A 20,403-nucleotide genomic window follows, 5' to 3' on the forward strand; every position below is an offset into this window, starting at 1 on the left:
AAAACAACCCCTGCTCCCCCTCCCCGTCTGTGTGTCCCTGTGTCTCTGTCTCTCTCTCGCTCACCATCGTGTCCACAGCAGCACTCGTCTCATTACTGTTCCCTGTATCCTGATTATCCTCCTCCATGTCTCTGGATAAAGGCTCTGCCTTGGTGTTCTCCAGGACCAGACCCACCAAGTCAGGAAGGCTGCTTCTCTTCTTGGGTGCCGACCCAGGCCCGGGGGAGAGTCCTGGTCTGGGGCAGGCAGAGTCCGACCCCAGCCGGGCAGAAGCCCCAGAGCCAGTATACAGGCACATCTTAGAAACCGTATCCTTGAGTCGTTCCACTGGAGACCTCGGTTCGCTGCGGACACTTCCCATGAAGCGCCGTCCAATCTGCCCGTCAGCGGTGGGGGAGAAGCTGAACTCAGGAGGGGCGAGCTTCTGGAGGGGCGTGCGGGACACGTGTGAGTAGAGGGAGTAGAAGGCGTTGGCCATGGCTGTCAGCACCTCTACCTGCCTGAAACGGCCTGCAGGGGGGGAAGAAACATTCAGAGAAAGGAACAGTTTGTTTGGAATACTGCCCAACACAGAGGACAATGAGAGTATTGTACTGTTTGGAATGCTGCCCAACACAGAGGACAATGAGAGTATTGTACTGTTTGGAATGCTGCCCAACACAGAGGACAATGAGAGTATTGTACTGTTTGGAACGCTGCCCAACAGAGAACAATGGGAGATGTGAATTGTTGATAGAAAAGTCGGAGTGTGGGGAAAACTCAATCTGATTGGCTGGGCCCGGTTCCCAGTGGTTGGGCCTATGCCCTCCCAGGCCCACCCATGGCTGCGCCCCTGCCCAGTCATGTGAAATCCATAGATTAAGGCCTAATGAATTTATTTGAATTGACTGATTTCTTCATATGAACTGTAACTCAGTAAAATTGTTGCATGTTGTTTATTTTTTGTTCAGTATAAATGAGATACAGTGGTGTGCGAAGGTATTCACCCCCCTTGGCATTTTTCCTATTTTGTTGCCTTACAACCTGGAATTAAATCGTATCATTTGATTTACACAACATGCAAAATATGTTTTATTGAGAAACAAACAAGAAATAAGACCAAAAAAAAACAGAAAACGTGGACGTGCATAACTACCCCCCCCCCCCCCCCCCCCCCCCCCCCCCCCCCCCCCCCAAAAAAAAAGTGTTGTTGCAGACTCTGGGGCCTTTCAGAACAGGTGTATACAGTATATACTGAGATCATGTGACAGATCATGTGACACTTACATAAAGTCCACCTGTGTGCAATCTAACTAATTCTGTGACTTCTGAAGGTAATTGGTTGCACCAGATCTTATTTAGGGGCTTCATAGCAGAGGGGGTGAATACATATGCACACACCACATTTACATTTTTTTGAAACAAGTCATTTTTTTTTCAATTCACTTCACCAATTTTGGGCTATTTTGTGTATGTCCATTACATTAAATCAAAATAAAAATCCAATTAAATTACAGGTTGTAAGTCAACAAAATAGGAAAAAACGCCAAGGGGGTGAATACTTTTGCAAGGCACTGTATTTCTGAATTCAATTTCAATAAATTATCTAAACTTTCTAAAAACATGTTTTCACTTTGTTATTATGTGGGGTATTGTGATGTCATCATGGGGTATTGTGATGTCATCATGGGGTATTGTGTGTAGATGGGTGAGAATTTTTATTTATTTTTTCAATTTAAATTCAGGATGTAACAAAAAGGTGGAATAAGTCAAGAGGTGTGTATACTTTCTGAAGGCCCTGTATACTACACTGAGTTATATAGACACTATCAGTCTGTAGATGTAGTTGTCTATTGTACACTTTGATTTAGTGATTAAACTGTTTCAACTGCATGAAAAGTGCTCCATAACTACAGTTACTATGTAAATGAAGCTGAGTGCTCCATAACTACAGTTACTACGTAAATGAAGCTGAGTGCTCCATAACTACAGTTACTATGTAAATGAAGCTGAGTGCTCCATAACTACAGTTACTATGTAAATGAAGCTGAGTGCTCCATAACTACAGTTACTACGTAAATGAAGCTGAGTGCTCCATAACTACAGTTACTACGTAAATGAAGCTGAGTGCTACATAACTACAGTTACTACGTAAATGAAGCTGAGTGCTCCATAACTACAGTTACTACGTAAATGAAGCTGAGTGCTACATAACTACAGTTACTACGTAAATGAAGCTGTGCTACATAACTACAGTTACTACGTAAATGAAGCTGAGTGCTCCATAACTACAGTTACTACGTAAATGAAGCTGAGTGCTCCATAACTACAGTTACTACGTAAATGAAGCTGAGTGCTCCATAACTACAGTTACTATGTAAATGAAGCTGAGTGCTCCATAACTACAGTTACTACGTAAATGAAGCTGAGTGCTCCATAACTACAGTTACTACGTAAATGAAGCTGAGTGCTCCATAACTACAGTTACTACGTAAATGAAGCTGAGTGCTCCATAACTACAGTTATTATGTAAATGAAGCTGAGTGCTCCATAACTACAGTTACTATGTAAATGAAGCTGAGTGCTCCATAACTACAGTTACTACGTAAATGAAGCCGAGTGCTACATAACTACAGTTACTACGTAAATGAAGCTGAGTGCTCCATAACTACAGTTACTACGTAAATGAAGCTGAGTGCTACATAACTACAGTTACTACGTAAATGAAGCTGAGTGCTCCATAACTACAGTTACTACGTAAATGAAGCTGAGTGCTCCATAACTACAGTTACTACGTAAATGAAGCTGAGTGCTCCATAACTACAGTTACTACGTAAATGAAGCTGAGTGCTACATAACTACAGTTACTACGTAAATGAAGCTGAGTGCTCCATAACTACAGTTACTACGTAAATGAAGCTGAGTGCTCCATAACTACAGTTACTACGTAAATGAAGCTGAGTGCTCCATAACTACAGTTACTACGTAAATGAAGCTGAGTGCTACATAACTACAGTTACTACGTAAATGAAGCTGAGTGCTCCATAACTACAGTTACTACGTAAATGAAGCTGAGTGCTACATAACTACAGTTACTACGTAAATGAAGCGGAGTGCTCCATAACTACAGTTACTACGTAAATGAAGCTGAGTGCTCCATAACTACAGTTACTACGTAAATGAAGCCGAGTGCTCCATAACTACAGTTATTATGTAAATTAAGCTGAGTGCTCCATAACTACAGTTACTACGTAAATGAAGCTGAGTGCTCCATAACTACAGTTACTATGTAAATGAAGCTGAGTGCTCCATAACTACAGTTACTACGTAAATGAAGCTGAGTGCTACATAACTACAGTTACTACGTAAATGAAGCTGAGTGCTCCATAACTACAGTTACTATGTAAATGAAGCTGAGTGCTCCATAACTACAGTTACTACGTAAATGAAGCTGAGTGCTCCATAACTACAGTTATTATGTAAATGAAGCTGAGTGCTCCATAACTACAGTTACTACGTAAATGAAGCTGAGTGCTCCATAACTACAGTTACTACGTAAATGAAGCTGAGTGCTCCATAACTACAGTTACTATGTAAATGAAGCTGAGTGGTCCATAACTACAGTTACTACGTAAATGAAGCTGAGTGCTCCATAACTACAGTTACTACGTAAATGAAGCTGAGTGCTCCATAACTACAGTTACTATGTAAATGAAGCTGAGTGCTCCATAACTACAGTTACTACGTAAATGAAGCTGAGTGCTACGTTACTACGTAAATGAAGCTGAGTGCTCCATAACTACAGTTACTATGTAAATGAAGCTGAGTGCTCCATAACTACAGTTACTACGTAAATGAAGCCGAGTGCTCCATAACTACAGTTATTATGTAAATGAAGCTGAGTGCTCCATAACTACAGTTACTACGTAAATGAAGCTGAGTGCTCCATAACTACAGTTACTACGTAAATGAAGCTGAGTGCTCCATAACTACAGTTACTACGTAAATGAAGCTGAGTGCTCCATAACTACAGTTATTATGTAAATGAAGCTGAGTGCTCCATAACTACAGTTACTACGTAAATGAAGCTTAGAGCTACATAACTACAGTTACTACGTAAATGAAGCTTAGAGCTACATAACTACAGTTATTATGTAAATTATAGCTGAGTCATATTCAGACACTATCTATATCTTGGCTGTGGGTGTTGCATGATGGTGATGACCACAGTAGTGTGGGTGGGAGTCCCACACAATGGTGTGTGTTTGTCTTACTGGCCAGGGAGAGTCCTGGGTCCTCCTGTCGGAGCCGGTGCAGTTGGGACTGAAGAAAGAGGCGGAGGTTGATGCCGTGGGCATGGGAGGGGAAGTTGATGAAGCGGATAGGGATACGGGCCGTCACCTCAGGCTCATCACAACCAAACCCTAACTGGTACAGAGTCTCCTCTGCATCCTCCGCACACATCTGCAGGGCCTCCGACACACTAGGGTGTGTGTGTGTGTGTGTGTGTGTGTAAGTGATGAGTCAGAGAGACAGATAGAAGAAGAGAGAGGGGATGGGGATGGAGATATAGAGGAGAGAGAGCGAGAGAGAGAGAGTTACTGACTGCACTTCAGTTGAAACATTCTTCAGTGACGTTGTACTAGATCTGTTAGACTGTGAAACATCAGGTTGAGAGTGGTTGGTCCCAACTCGCCTCGAGGCTTTACTGGTGCTTTTGGAGAGCCCACTGGAGGCCAGACTGTGACCCAGGTGGAGAAGGGGCAGAGCCAGTCTCTGGCGGGGAGTACTGCAGATACAGAACAGGAGAACAGGAATCAAAGACAAACAACTATGACAGGCAGAAATAAACAATGGACAAAACAAACCAGAAAGATTCTAATAACTTTGTAATAGTAGTTGATGCATGCTATTATTTATTAATATGCCTGTATTAAAACAGAAGTCATATCTTAATGTACCTGTATTTAAAATGTACTAGTAGCTGGGGGAAAAAAATGCATAAAAAAAAAACAACAACTCCAGACTATAAATTTAGCCTGCCATGTGTAGTACTTTGTAAATTTGACAGATCTACTGTGGGTGGCCAGTGGCCACTGACCTGGTGGTGACTCCTCTGTGAGGATGTTTGGGTGGCGGAAACAGCAGTGGGCAGCTGCTACACAGGCACCATTTAGCCAGCAGGCACCATTTAGCCAGCAGGCACCACCATTGGGAGATAAAAGCAGGTCAACGTACGTCTCTTCAACCATACTTGACTAAACTAAACCTCCCTCTAAAACAGGAAATACGTTTAAGACAGACTTTATGTAATTAAACCACATATTCTGGTTAAATATGGTCTTACCTCAGTTCTGAGACGCCTTCCTCAACATCTAATACTGTAGCTGTAAAACATTAAAGAAAAGTAACGTTTGAGTGAAAAGAAAACACTGGTGTGTGATTTCCTCTGTGACATGTGTCCCTTTGTGTTGTGACTAGACTTCAGTGAGCGATGGCTTGTCTCTTCTCAGACACGCCCTCATCTTTGCTTTGTATAAAAATCGGGCCAGTCTTAGGGAGAGTCAGTCAGTCAGCAGCTAAATAACATGCACCAGCATGTCAGACACTCAATTAAAGAGGTGAAGGCTGAAGGTTAGATGTTACAATGAGCCTATTGTTTTGTTTCAGTGGAACTACATGTCGTTGATGTACTAGCAGTGGAGAAGCAGTCCTGTGCCATGAGAACGGTGCATCTCACTGACATTGCACAGACCTGTACCCTGGATTTATTAAATGGCAAAATAATGAAAGCCTTCCACTAGACAAAACAGGTATAATGGACTTCACAAGGTAACACACATACACAGACCATCCGTTTCCAAAACATTCATGATGCTCTCCTAATTTTCCTACAAAACTATTTCCTGCTTTGATTATTTCCTATGGTGCGTTTTTATCTCGGTGTGTGTGTGTGTGTGTGTGTGTGTGTGTGTGTGTGTGTGTGTCCGTGCGCGCCTGCATGTAAATGTGTGCCAACGGGTTTATGTTCTCTTTCATCCTCACCCTCAGCCCCCAGACTCAGGTCATCTTCAAAACTTTTTGATTTCAGCAGAGACTCTGGAAGAAGAGAGGAGACTAAAATCAGTGTTCTGTTGTGACCAGTAGGATATGACATCATTGCTCCATGCTGACAGTAGATTTCAGTGACGGTGGCTTTGTTGTCAGACTTACCAACAGTCAGATTATGTCTAGAGTTTTCTGAGTCCGTCTCCCGCCTAATGAGAAGACGTAGGTTACATGTTGTTACTAATCATAAAGTTTCAATTTAAAATAAAAAATAAGACATACACCAAAACCTTCATTATTACATCACAGCCTGGTACGACAACTGCTCGGCATCCACCCGCAAGGCACTACAGAGGGTAGTGTGTACGGCCCAGTACATCACCTGGGCCAAGCTTCCTGCCATCCAGGACCTCTATACCAGGAGGAGTCAGAGGAAGGCCCTAAACATTTTTCAAAGCTCCAGCCACCCTAGTTATAGACTGTTCTCTCTGCTACCGCACGGCAAAGGGGTACCGGAGTGCCAAGTCTAGGTCCAAGAGGATCCTAAATAGTTTATACCCAAAAGCCATAAGACTCCTGAACAGTTAATCAAATGGCTACCCAGACTATTTGCAGCATCTGTCCCCTCCCATCCATACGCTGCTGCTCCTCTCTGTTATTATCTATGCATATTCACTTTGATAACTCTACCTACATGTAAATATTACCTCAACACCCTGCTCATTGACTCTGTACCGGTACCCCCTGTATATAGCCTCCACATTGACTCTGTACCAGTACCCCCCTGTATATAGCCTCCACATTGACTCTGTACCGGTACCCCCTGTATATAGCCTCCACATTGACTCTGTACCGGTACCCCCTGTTTATAGCCTCCACATTAACTCTGTACCGGTACCCCCCTGTATATAGCCTCCACATTGACTCTGTACCGGTACCCCCTGTATATAGCCTCCACATTGACTCTGTACCGGTACCCCCTGTATATAGCCTCCACATTGACTCTGTACCGGTACCCCCTGTTTATAGCCTCCACATTAACTCTGTACCGGTACCCCCCTGTATATAGCCTCCACATTGACTCTGTACCGGTACCCCCTGTATATAGCCTCCACATTGACTCTGTACCGGTACCCCCCTGTATATAGCCTCCACATTGACTCTGTACCGGTACCCCCTGTATATAGCCTCCACATTGACTCTGTACCGGTGCCCCCTGTATATAGCCTCCACATTGACTCTGTACCGGTACCCCCTGTATATAGCCTCCACATTGACTCTGTACCGGTGCCCCCTGTATATAGTCTCTACATTGACTCTGTACCAGTACCCCCTGTATATAGCCTCCACATTGACTCTGTACCGGTGCCCCCTGTATATAGTCTCCACATTGACTCTGTACCAGTACCCCCTGTATATAGCCTCCACATTGACTCTGTACCAGTACCCCCTGTATATAGCCTCCACATTGACTCTGTACCAGTACCCCCTGTATATAGCCTCCACATTGACTCTGTACCGTAATACCCTGTATATAGCCTCCACATTGACTCTGTACCGTAATACCCTGTATATAGCCTCCACATTGACTCTGTACCAGTACCCCCTGTATATAGCCTCCACATTGACTCTGTACCGTAATACCCTGTATATAGCCTCCACATTGACTCTGTACGGGTACCCCCTGTATATAGCCTCCACATTGACTCTGTACCAGTACCCCCTGTATATAGCCTCCACATTGACTCTGTACGGGTACCCCCTGTATATAGCCTCCACATTGACTCTGTACCAGTACCCCCTGTATATAGCCTCCACATTGACTCTGTACCGTAATACCCTGTATATAGCCTCCACATTGACTCTGTACCGTAATACCCTGTATATAGCCTCCACATTGACTCTGTACCGTAATACCCTGTATATAGCCTCCACATTGACTCTGTACCGTAATACCCTGTATATAGCCTCCACATGGACTCTGTACCGTAATACCCTGTATATAGCCTCCACATTGACTCTGTACCGTAATACCCTGTATATAGCCTCCACATTGACTCTGTACCGTAATACCCTGTATATAGCCTCACTATTGTTATTTACTGCTGCTCTTTAATCATTTGTTATTCTTATCTCTTACCTTCTCTTTTTTTTTTATAGGTATTTTCTTAAAACGGCATTGTTGGTTAAGGGCTTGTCAGTCGGCATTTCAATGTTGGTCGTATTCCTGTTGTATTCGGCGTATGTGACAAATAAAATAACATTTGGTTTGCTTTATTCCGTCATTGGTTACTCTGAGAGTTCCTCATATTGACGTTGGTTGCGGCCCCAGGCCCCACGGTGCCAACCCCAGGCCCCAACCCCCAACATCTGGGCTATGCAGACACATCTGAACATTAGGAACTTACTTCCTGAACTGGATTACATTACGATCTGGGCTATGTAGACACATCAGTTCAGGAAGTAAGTTCCTCATGTTCAGATGTGTCTGCATAGCCCAGATCTTAACGTAATCCAGTTCAGGAAGTAAGTTCCTCATGTTCAGGATTACGTTAAGATCTGGGCTATGCAGACGTATCCGGACATTCTGGTATTGACTGAAACTTGGATCTCTGGGGACATTCTGGACTATGATATTAATAATAAGGGTTATTATGTGTTCAGAGCTGACTTTTTAATTTTTTTTTAGCTACTACACTGAGCATTTCACTTTTGCCAAGATAATCTATCCACCTGACAGGTGAGGCAAATCAAGAAGCTAATTAAACAGCATGATCACTACACAGGTGCACCTTGTGCTGGGGGCAATAAAAGGCCACTCTAAAATGTGCCGTTTTGTCACACAACACAATGCCACAGATGTTTCAAGTTTTTAGGGAGTGTGCAATTGGCAAGCTGACTGCAGGAATGTCCACCAGAGCTGTAGCCAGAGAATTTCCTTTCTCTACCATAAGCCCCCTCCAACATCGTTTTTGAGAATTTGACAGTATGGCCAACCGGCCTCACAACCGCATGTGTGGGCGAGCGGTTTCCTGATGTCAAAGTTGTGTTCCAATTCCTGTCAATATCCAGCAACTTCACACAGCCATTAAAAAGATTAGGACAACATTCCACAGGCCACAATAAACAGCCTGATCAACTCTATGCGTAGGTGATGTCACGCTGCATGAGGCAAATGGTAGTCACACCAGATACGGACTGGTTCTCTGTTCCACGCCCCTACCTTTTCTTTAAAATGCATGTGACCAACAGATGCATGTCTGTATTCCCAGTCATGTGAAATCCACAGATTAGGGTCCAATTTATTTATTTAAATTGGCTGATTTCTTTATATGAAGTGTACTCAGTACAATCTTTGAAATTGTTGAATGTTGTGTTTATATTTTTGTTCAGTATATCGTTAAGCCTTTGTCTGGGGAAAAATGTAATCCATAACTGTTATAGGGGTCTACTGTCCTCCCCCCGGCTAACACACTCGATGAGGAAACTAGTTTCTTATTTTACTAAAATCAGAAGTTATTATCCTGGGTGACCTAAATTATGATTTGGGAAATGCAGACAGACAATCTAAACCTAACCCAGATGGTGACTAAACCCACACGGCCCAACCATAAAGAGCCTTCAAAATCAACTCTGATTGTTCTTATTTTAACCGGTACACCAGATAAATATGTTTCTACTGGTGTCTTCACCCAGGACAGTGACTATTGCCCAGTTTTTGAGGGCTCACTATGTTGCTTTGTATATATGTATTTTTTTTTAGTAAAGTACGTTTTTAGTAAAGTACGTTGATTACGCATATCTGCTGTCCTGCGCCTGACTCTCTACACCAGCTACACACTGGACCATTACATTGGGTCAAGGCCAGGAACAGAAGCTTAAGCCCAGACGGACAAGCTTTTAAGCAACCGAGGTATCATTATGTAAAAACAGAAAAGGCTAAATCTGATTGTTATGTAACCACTCTTTCAGATTGCAATGGGAACCCGGCTAAAATGTAGACTATTTACAGAAAAACAAGTCCTGGATGCCTTGGTAGCAATAGACAACAACAAATCCACAGGAACCGACCAATTGGATCCCAGTCTGCTTAAAGTGTGCAGCACCCATCATTGTTGGCTCAATAACCCACCATTTTTTAATTTAACATTATTATCATCATCATCATCAGGAAATATTCAAAAAGTATTGAAATCATGTCTTGTGCTGCCACTCCAGAAGCACGGAGATAGTAGAGATCATACTTATCACGCCATTTCAACACTTCCTTGTTTGGCTAAGATTCTAGAATCCTTGGTAAGTACACAACTTTGCACCTTTTTTTTTTTTTTTTTTTCCCCCATCTGAGAAATGTATTTTGAATGTAAACCAATCAGGGTTTAGTCGTGGGCATCCAATCGGGGTTTAGTCCAGGGCATCCAATCGGGGTTTAGTCCTGGGCAGAGCACTATTACAGCAACCACTTCAGGTTGTTAATGATCTTTGTTAATGCTTTAAACAATGACATTAAATGCGATGCTTTGTTTGTGGACCTGTCAAAAGCTTTTGACACTGTTGATCATGCTGTATAGGCCTGAGCTCAGACGCCTGATTGATGGGGTTAAGTCTGAATAACCGTATAACAGGTGTTCCACAGGGGTCGATCTTGGGACCTGTTAACTATTCACTATTTATATAAACACCATTGGTCTATCTATTAAAAATTGTAAGGCGGATATACAGTGCATTGGGAAAGTATTCAGACCCCTTGACTTTTTATACATTTTGTTACGTTACATCCTTGTTCTAAAATGTGTTTTTTTCCCCCTCGTTCATCTACACACAATACCCCATAACGACAAAGTGAAAACAGCATTTTAGAAATTTCAGCAAATGTATGTATATATATATATATATATATATATATATATATATATAGTAGTTATTTATTTATTGCTTATTTACATGAGTATTCAGACCCTTTGCTATGAGACTTGAAATTGAGCTCAGGTGCATCCTGTTTCTATCCTTGAGATGTTTCTACAACTTGATCGGAGTTCACCAGTGGGAAATTCAATTGACTGGACATGATTTGGAAAGGCACACACCTGTCTATATACGTTTCCCCAGTTGAGAGTACATGTCAGAGCAAAAACCAATCCATGAGGTCAAAGAAATTCTCTGTAGAGCTCCGAGACAGGATTGTATGGAAGTGGTGGCAGCCTCATGCTGTGGGGATATTTTTCCGCAGCAGGGACTGGGAGACTAGTCAGGATCGAGGGAAAGATGGAGAGCGGAGCAGCGAGATCTTTGATGAAAACCTTCTCCAGAGCGCTCAGGACCTCAGACTGGGGCGAAGGTTCACCTTCCAACAGGACAACGACCATAGGCACACAGCCAAGACAATGCAGGAGTGGCTTCGGGACAAGTCTCTGAATGTACTTGAATGGCCCAGCCAGAGCCCGGACTTGAACCCGATCTAACATCTCTGGAGAGACCTGAAAATAGCTCTGCAGAAACGCTCCACATCCAACACTGTCACGCCCTGACCTGAGATCCCTGTTTTCTTTATGTTTTGGTTAGGTCAGGGTGTGACTAGGGTGGGTACTGTCTAGGGGTTTTGTATTGTCTAGGGGTTTTGTATTGTCTAGGGGTTTTGTATTGTCTAGGTGATTTGTATTGTCTAGGGGTTTTGTATTGTCTAGGGGTTTTGTATTGTCTAGGGGTTTTGTATTGTCTAGGGGTTTTGTATTGTCTAGGGGTTTTGTTGGTCTAGGTGATTTGTATTGTCTAGGGGTTTTGTATTGTCTAGGGGTTTTGTATTGTCTAGGGGTTTTGTATTGTCTAGGGGTTTTGTATTGTCTAGGGGTTTTGTATTGTCTAGGGGTTTTGTATTGTCTAGGTGATTTGTATTGTCTAGGGGTTTTGTATTGTCTAGGGGTTTTGTATTGTCTAGGGGTTTTGTATTGTCTAGGTGATTTGTATGTTTATGGTGGCCTGATATGGTTCCCAATCAGAGGCAGCTGTTTATCGTTGTCTCTGATTGGGGGGGTCATATATAGGTAGCCATTTCCCTTTGGTGTTTGTGGGATCTTATCTATGTGTAGTTGCCTGTCAACACTAATTTGTATAGCTTCACGTGTCGTTGTGTTATTTTGGTTAGTTTGATCAGAGTTTATTCTTTAAATAATAAGAATGTACGCATACCACACTGCGCCTTGGTCCGATCCTTATAACGAACGTGACAAACACGACAGAGCTTGAGAGGATCTGCAGAGAAGAATGGAACAAACTCCCCAAATACAGGTCAAGCTTGTAGCGTCATACCCAAGAAGACTCGAGGCTGTAATCGCTGCCAAAGGTGCTTCAACAAAGTACTGAGTAAATGGTCTGAATACTTAAGTAAATGTGATATTTCATATATTATTATTTTTTTTATCCTGTTTTTGCTTTGTCATTATGGGTTGTTGTATTGTGAGGGGGGGAAACTATTTAATCAATTTAGCATAACGCTGTAACCTAACAAAATTAGGAAAAAGTCAAGGGGTCTGATTACTTTCCGAAGTTACTATATACAGTACCAGTCAAAAGTTTGGACACACCTACTCGTTCCAGGGTTTTTATTTTATTTACTATTTTCTACATTGTAGAATAATAGTGAAGACATCAACTATGAAATAACACATATGGAATTATGTGTTGAATCAAAATATATTTTATATTTGAGATTCTTCAAAGTAGCCACCCTTTGCCTTGATGACAGCTTTGCACACTCGTGGCATTCTCTCAACCAGCTTCATGAGGTAGTCACCTGGAATGCATTTCAATTAACAGGTGTGCCTTGTTAAAAGTTAATTTGTGGAAGTTCTTTCCTTCTTAATGCGTTTGAGCCAATCAGTTGTGTTGTGACAAGGTAGGGGGGATATACAGAAGACAGCCCTGTTTGGTAAAAGACCAAGTCCATATTATGGCAAGAACAGCTCAAAAAAGCAAAGAGAAATGACAGTCCATCATTACTTTAAGACATGAAGGTCAGTCAATCCGGAACATTTCAAGAACTTGCAGTCGCAAAAACCATCAAGCGCTGTGATGAAACTGGCTCTCTATGAAAGGAAGACCCAGAGTTACCTCTGCTGCAGAGGATCAGATCGCAGCCCAAATAAATGCTTCACGGAGTTCAAGTAACAGACTCAACATCAACTGTTAAGAGGAGACTGTGTGAATCAGGCCTTCATGGTCAAATTGCTGAAGAAAAGAAACCACTACTAAAGGACACCAATAATAAGAGGAGACTTGATTGGGCCAAGAAACACGAGCAATGGACATTAGACCGGTGGAAATCTGTCTTTTGGTCTGAGTCCAAATTTGAGATTTTTGGTTCCAACTGCCATGTCTTTGTGAGACACAGGGTAGTTGAACGGATGACCTCCACATGTGTGGTTCCCACCGTGAAGCATGGAGGAGGAGGTGTGATGGTGCTTTGCTGGTGACACAGTCAGTGATTTATTTAGAATTCAAGGCACACTTAACCAGCATGGCTACCACAGCATTCTGCAGCGATACATCATCCCATCTGGTTTGCGCTAGGTGGGAATATCATTCGTTTTTCAACAGGACAATGACCCAAAACATACCTCTAGGCTGTGTAAGGGCTATTTAACCAAGGAGAGTGATGGAGTGCTGCATCAGATGACCTGGCCTCCACAATCACATGTCGGAACTCCTTCAAAACTGTTGGAAAAGCATTCCTCATGAAGCTGGTTGAGAGAATGCCAAGAGTGTACAAAGCTGTCATCAAGGCAGGGTGGCTACTTTGAAGAATATAAAATATATTTGTTTAACACTTTTTGGGGTTACTACATGATTATGTGTTATTTCATAATTCTGATGTCTTCACTATTATTCTACAATGTAGATAGATAAGATAGATAAGATAGATAAGATAGATAAGATAGATAACTGGCTATTTAGCCCCAGTGATCAGCTGCAGTCGGAATGATGAAATACTACTGTCTGTTAGATAGATTGTTAATGGTTGTTTAACCTTTGCCTTCTGTGTTAAACACATCCAGGTCAAACCAGACCTACTGGTATCTTTACTATACAGGGTCAGACCTACAGGGATCATCTCTAGCCAGCTATCCTCTCAGTCTGTCCAGCAGAGCTACAGCTTTTATAAGTTTGTTCACTTCCTACAGAGGAAATGCTCTCAAGCGGATTGTCAGATAGTGAAGTTAACCAGATGCTGTAAGAACACCCCAGCATTTCTTATCTCACTTTATCCGACTGAAAAACCTACAAAATAATAATAAGTTTGCACGTCCCTTTTTCCGACTACTTGAGCAATTTGACTTGAGTTCATGACATCATGTTGCCAATAGAGTCGCGACCAAGTCATCTATGATCATTGGTAATAATACATAAGTAATTACACAATATTTAAGTTTCCATCCAGTTATACAACAATTGCTTTTCTATGCTAACATGGATGCTATTTTCTGTTAAACATAACTGGAGGAATCAACAGAACAAAACAGTACTATTCTACCAAACATGATGGAAACCTGGGACTATAAAACACAACACCAAAGAAAGTTTGCAAATAGAATGTCCAACAGTATAAATAGAACACAACTAGTTCTAGAACCAAGGTGTTTCGGGAAATGACTCAAGAATCCCCTTTGGGCCATGCCATTGACCTGTAACCATATCCTAAACAGAAAAGATCTATTTTAGAGCACAACTTGATACTGGCAATTCACATCTGTTACATTTCCCCCACACTGTGGGCGGTTTCCATCAACCTTTAGCTGCCACTGACGCATAATCCTTGCCTATTGAATTCCTCTCTGAAGTTTTTCATTTCAAAGTCAAACCTTGCACGGCATGCTCACTCACCCACAGCCCAGCAGCCAGCTCTCAATCTTTCCTGCTGAGCATCCTGTGGAAACAGTAGATATAGAACAATCTGGGTGAGCATTCAGCATTAAGACAATTAACACTTCGCACATTTTTTTTTTCTCTCTGTTCTGTCACAAAGCTGTGATGCATCATGCAGAGGCCAGCCGTCCACATATTGTGACTTATAAATATACCAGACTAAACAGAGTTGCTGTTAAGGAGTTTTAGCCCCCTGCCTGTTGTTGTTCAATAGATATTATACAATAATGCAGCAATGTCGCAGCGGTCTAAGGCACTGCATCTCAGTGCAAGAGGCATCACTACAGTCCCTGGTTCGAATCCAGGCTGGATTTCATCCAGCCGTGATTGGGAGTCCCATAGGTCAGCACACAATTGGCACAGCGTCGTCCGGGTTTGGCCGTCATTGCAAATAACTGACGTGCCTAGTTAAATAAAGGAACGTTTTTTTTTTTTGTGTTTTTTTTATGTCACTCAAAATGTAAGCTCTTTATCGAACTGCCAAAATGAGAACTGACCATCTGAGAAGACATCATCCTCTGATGCAGACTGGTGTGGAACAGACGGGTGGGTGGATGGAGGTCCCTGTGGATCTTGTTCTTTCAGGGTAGGCCACTGGCGACCGGTCTGGAACCAGGCCTGACGCCTGGTTGTAGAAGACGGCCTCTCCATCAGATGAGGGGGTGGGGGGGGGGCTGCATGGGGACAACAAAAAGAGACACTGTTAACTCACTGTCACGACTTCCGCTGAAGTCGGTCCCTCTCCTTGTTCAGGCGGCGTTCGACGTCACCACCGACCTTCTAGCCATCGCCGATCCACTTTTCATTTTCCATTTGTTTTGTCTTACACACACACACCTGGTTTCTATCCCCCAATTACTTGTTCATTATTTAACCCTCTGTTCCCCCATGTCTGTTTGTGAGTAATTGTTTGTATGTAGTACGGCCCATTTATGTGGGCTCTCTTTTTTTGTATATGTGGAGTAAAGTACGTTTATTTACTGATATCTGCTGTCCTGCGCCTGACTCCTCTACACCAGCTACACACAGACCTCATTACACTCACTCAACAACTCACCAATTCATTGGATAGCTTCAATAATCATCAACTGGTAGAAGCCAAACAATGAAGTTAGTATTATACAATTTCATCAATAGACTTATTATTGATAATACTAGACATTTCCAAACCATGACCAGCTTAATTACATTTTCAGTGAAGCTACTGGTGCATTTCTCGGGCATTTCAAGCAGGAACACATATTCACGGATTAATAATCTAGTACTGTTGGTTGGAAGTGGTTAGGAATTTATCACACGATTGGAATGAATAGTTGCCATTTCAAAAATAATTGACACCACACACACTCACTCAAATCAATCTATAATTAGATAGTTTATTAATTTGACCAAAACAAGTACACATAAAACAAGCCATACATACACATTAGTTAAATCATAGAGGAAAACACAATAAAGTGTGGGACTTAATCCATTGTGATTGTCACGTCTACTCCCAATCCGACGCTCGACGTCACCGGTCTACTAACTGCCGGACCTGGCAACCCATCATTCCGCACACCTGGCAACCCATCATTCCGCACACCTGGCAACCCATCATTCCGCACACCTGGCAACACATCATTCCGCACACCTGGCAACACATCATTCCGCACACCTGGCAACCCATCAAATCAAATTTATTTATATAGCCCTTCGTACATCAGCTGATATCTCAAAGTGCTGTACAGAAACCCAGCCTAAAATCCCAAACAGCAAGCAATGCAGGTGTAGAAGCACGGTGGCTAGGAAAAACTCCCTAGAAAGGCCAGAACCTAGGAAGAAACCTAGAGAGGAACCAGGCTATGTGGAGTGGCCAGTCCTCTTCTGGCTGTGCCGGGTGGAGATTATAACAGAACATGGCCAAGATGTTCAAACCCATCATTACGCACACCTGTGCCCCATTTTGAGGCACACCTGGCAACCCATCATTACGCACACCTGGCAACCCATCATTACGCAGACCTGGACTCCCATCCCTCCCTGATTACTTCCCCTTTATCTAACACTCCGTTTTATCACTTGTTAGATAGTATTGTTTCCTGTTTTCCCCAAGTTTAGACCCTACATCTGTTTTTGTATTCACACTGATTAAACTCACCGACTGCACCTGCTTCCTGACTCCCTCCGTCTGCGTTACAGTGATCCTCTTCAGACAAGACGGCTAGGCAAGATCCACACGATTGAACACAGTATGGCCGCGTTTTAACACAACATAAAAAAAAACAAAGAAGAACATCCATCTCATCATTGCAGTTACAGTACGTCGTAGGTGACGTTCACATTGGCAAATAAGACAAACATTTTGTTTTACTGTATTTTTTTAAAGCTGCCCAGAGAGGACATTGTTTTAATGGTCAGATCCAACTCATTCCACTCGGAGGCTCCAGTATACAAGACAGAACCTTTCGCAGCATCACTCCTGAACCTGTATAAAACACACATTAGCAACACATGTTCTGTTGCTGTGGTTGTGTGCATCCCGAACACAGGGAAAGTAACCAGTTAGATATCTGGGTGCAGAACCATAAATATTCCTGTAAACCAAATCCAATCTAATCTGGGACACACTAATTAAACCAAACCCAGTCTAATCTGGGACACACTAATTAAACCAAACCCAGTCTAATCTGGGACACACTAATTCAACCAAACCCAGTCTAATCTGGGACACACTAATTAAACCAAACCCAGTCTAATCTGGGACACCCTAATTAAACCAAACCCAGTCTAATCTGGGACACCCTAATTAAACCAAACCCAATCTAATCTGGGACACCCTAATTAAACCAAACCCAGTCTAATCTGGGACACACTAATTAAACCAAACCCAGTCTAATCTGGGACACCCTAATTAAACCAAACCCAGTCTAATCTGGGACACACTAATTAAACCAAACCCAGTCTAATCTGGGACACCCTAATTAAACCAAACCCAGTCTAATCTGGGACACACTAATTAAACCAAACCCAGTCTAATCTGGGACACCCTAATTAAACCAAACCCAGTCTAATCTGGGACACACTAATTAAACCAAACCCAGTCTAATCTGGGACACCCTAATTAAACCAAACCCAGTCTAATCTGGGACACCCCAATTAATCCAGGCTATATCTAACATGGGACACCCTAGCCTCAACAGGCAGCCAGTTGAGATCCTGAAAGCAGCTTCTGCTTACCTTCAACACCACCCTGATCATCTTATTCTGGGCTATCTGGAGCTTCCCCTTCATAAATTTAGATAAGACCCCAAACCAGGAAGTACTAGCATAGTCAAAATGGCATTGAATGAGGGCAGTGGCTAGCACTCTCATGGAGTCCTTATCAAGCAGCTTGGACTTTTTAGCCAAAACTTGGTGCTGGCAGTAACCTTCCCTAGCACTTTAGTGGCCATGCTCACACCCCCAAGCTTCCACCATGGATGCTTCCCGGGCAGCTAACAGAGGTTTTAGTAGTCAGCACCTCACTCCCTAACTACACTCTGATTTCAGAGGACCTACACAATTTAGGTCTGGACCCAAAAATAACTGCCTCAGGTTTCTCTACAGTAACGGCAGAGATCGCTTATTATATCCAAGCCATTTGCTAATGTTAGTAAACTCTGTGCTAAGTATGCTCTCCAACATTGTTTAACTTTTATGAGACACCAGAAGTGTAGAATCATCCGCAACAAAGGAAAGGAGAGCAAGAACAAGCATCTTTCATATTGTTTATATACAGTAAAAACCATAGAGGCCCAGACACACGCCCCTGCGGAACACCACAACTCATTGGTTTTGCCTGAGACAGTGAACCATTAACCTCTACCACTTGCTCTCGACCTGTCAAGTAGGACTTTACCCAGCTGCTTAACCCCAGTGCCTCCAGTTTGGAGATTAGGAGACAGTGGTTAACTGTATCAAAAAGCCTTCTGTAGGTCAAGCAGTACCATTCCACACAGATTTCCCTCATCAATCTCTTTCCTGATGAAGTCCGTCAAGTAAAGTAGACATGAATCAGTGGAGTATGTTTTTCTAAAAACCCAACTGAAAATCATACATTAGAATTTGTTTGTTGACATATTCATACATTTGCTCATGAACAATTCTCTCCAGGATCATTGATGTTATACTGAGGATAGATACTGTAATTCCCAGGGTCCGATTGTATCCCCTTCGTATACAGAGGAAAAGGGGGATATCTAGTCAGTTGTACAACTGAATGCATTCAAATGAAATGTTTCTTCCGCATTTAACCCAACACCTCTGAATCAGAGAGGTGCGGGTTAACTTTATCTTGCTTCGTGCCCTTAGGAAAGATCCATTGTTCAAGAGAGAGTTTAACGATATGCATAATACAAGGAAAAACAGAACAAAACATTGATAATCATGGTAATAGTAACAAACTCACAAAATGCTTGCAATTATGTTAATGTTGACCAGAGCTGAAAAATCATAGAGTACATGACAATCACAGAAGTTCCCTCTGAGAAAAAAAGTAAGTAATTTAATTTATATAGCCTAACAACTGCCAATATCGGTATAAATATTTCAGTACCCATCGTCAGTCTAACGTAAAATGTTATAAAACTTGATTGCACTGCCTATTTGCTCAAGCAAAAAACAAGGACATATTTAGAAAACATGGTTGAAAAACAAACCGCATGCAAATGCTGACACCAAACTACAGTATTTTAAGGACACATTTTTTTTTTTTTTTAAGTTACAAAAAATAAGCAAATGTTCATTCCAAGCCTACCTTCACTGAAGCACCGCAGGTTTCAATTCTGGTTTCTCCCACTACGCTCACCGGTCTCGAGTTGCATCTTGTTGTCAGCATAGCACTCCATATTTCATCCAGGTTTTCGTCTGTTTTTCAGATGACAATTTACTGGAACGGTTCATCCTGGATAAATGTTTCAACCTTTATCAACACAACGCCTAGGCTACATGTTCGCGCCTCTCTTTCTCAAACCAATGTGTATAATATATACATCATTGCTGTCAACTCCTCTGACTGTCTCTTGACGCGCAAATACAATACAAGGAAGGTAGAAAAGGAAGTTCGTGTGGTTTCAATTTAAGAAAAAAAAGAGCGTGTGAAACACTTGTGACATACATCCTCCCTGCGTAACAAGAGGCCAAAAACACTGTAGACTAATAAAGAAGAGCTCACATTATAGCCTCGTTTATACCTGGTGCTAACTCGCGTCCTTTGTCCTGATCATTTCCACATTCTGAATGTACATGATTAGATAGTGATCGGATCATATTGATCCGATTACGAAACGTACATGTTAACACAAGGTGTAAACGAGGCTAGCGATTGTGACGTACACATGTTATCTAGTATGTGCTGTATCCCTTCAAGTTCCATCCCTTGAAACTACTAACTATTTGGCAAAAATATTTTTTATTATAGGGAATCTACAGGTAACT

General features: G+C 42.3%; 1 protein-coding gene across 2 annotated transcripts in view; it reads right to left on the reverse strand.

The window, feature by feature from the left end:
- The window catches only part of tespa1 (thymocyte expressed, positive selection associated 1), a 24,036-nt gene extending 3,934 nt beyond the window's left edge, over positions 1-20,102 (reverse strand). The window contains exons 1-11 of one of the 2 annotated variants that reach the window (XM_036950866.1): positions 19,724-20,102; positions 17,087-17,149; positions 15,444-15,620; positions 14,905-14,947; positions 6,193-6,236; positions 6,025-6,078; positions 5,327-5,366; positions 5,081-5,137; positions 4,676-4,768; positions 4,254-4,462; positions 1-510 (exon numbers count right to left, since the gene is read on the reverse strand). The exon at positions 1-510 is cut by the window's left edge and continues 911 nt beyond it. In XM_036950866.1, the coding sequence (XP_036806761.1) occupies positions 1-510; positions 4,254-4,462; positions 4,676-4,768; positions 5,081-5,137; positions 5,327-5,366; positions 6,025-6,078; positions 6,193-6,236; positions 14,905-14,947; positions 15,444-15,597 (1,204 nt within the window). In that variant the 5' untranslated portion in view covers positions 15,598-15,620; positions 17,087-17,149; positions 19,724-20,102. The remainder of the gene's footprint in view (positions 511-4,253; positions 4,463-4,675; positions 4,769-5,080; positions 5,138-5,326; positions 5,367-6,024; positions 6,079-6,192; positions 6,237-14,904; positions 14,948-15,443; positions 15,621-17,086; positions 17,150-19,723) is intronic. The other variant, XM_036950867.1, reaches the window with a different exon arrangement.
- Between the last annotated feature and the right edge of the window lie 301 nt (positions 20,103-20,403).

The sequence above is a fragment of the Oncorhynchus mykiss genome, chromosome 17 (genome assembly GCF_013265735.2).
Source record: "Oncorhynchus mykiss isolate Arlee chromosome 17, USDA_OmykA_1.1, whole genome shotgun sequence".
Lineage (NCBI taxonomy): Eukaryota > Metazoa > Chordata > Actinopteri > Salmoniformes > Salmonidae > Oncorhynchus > Oncorhynchus mykiss.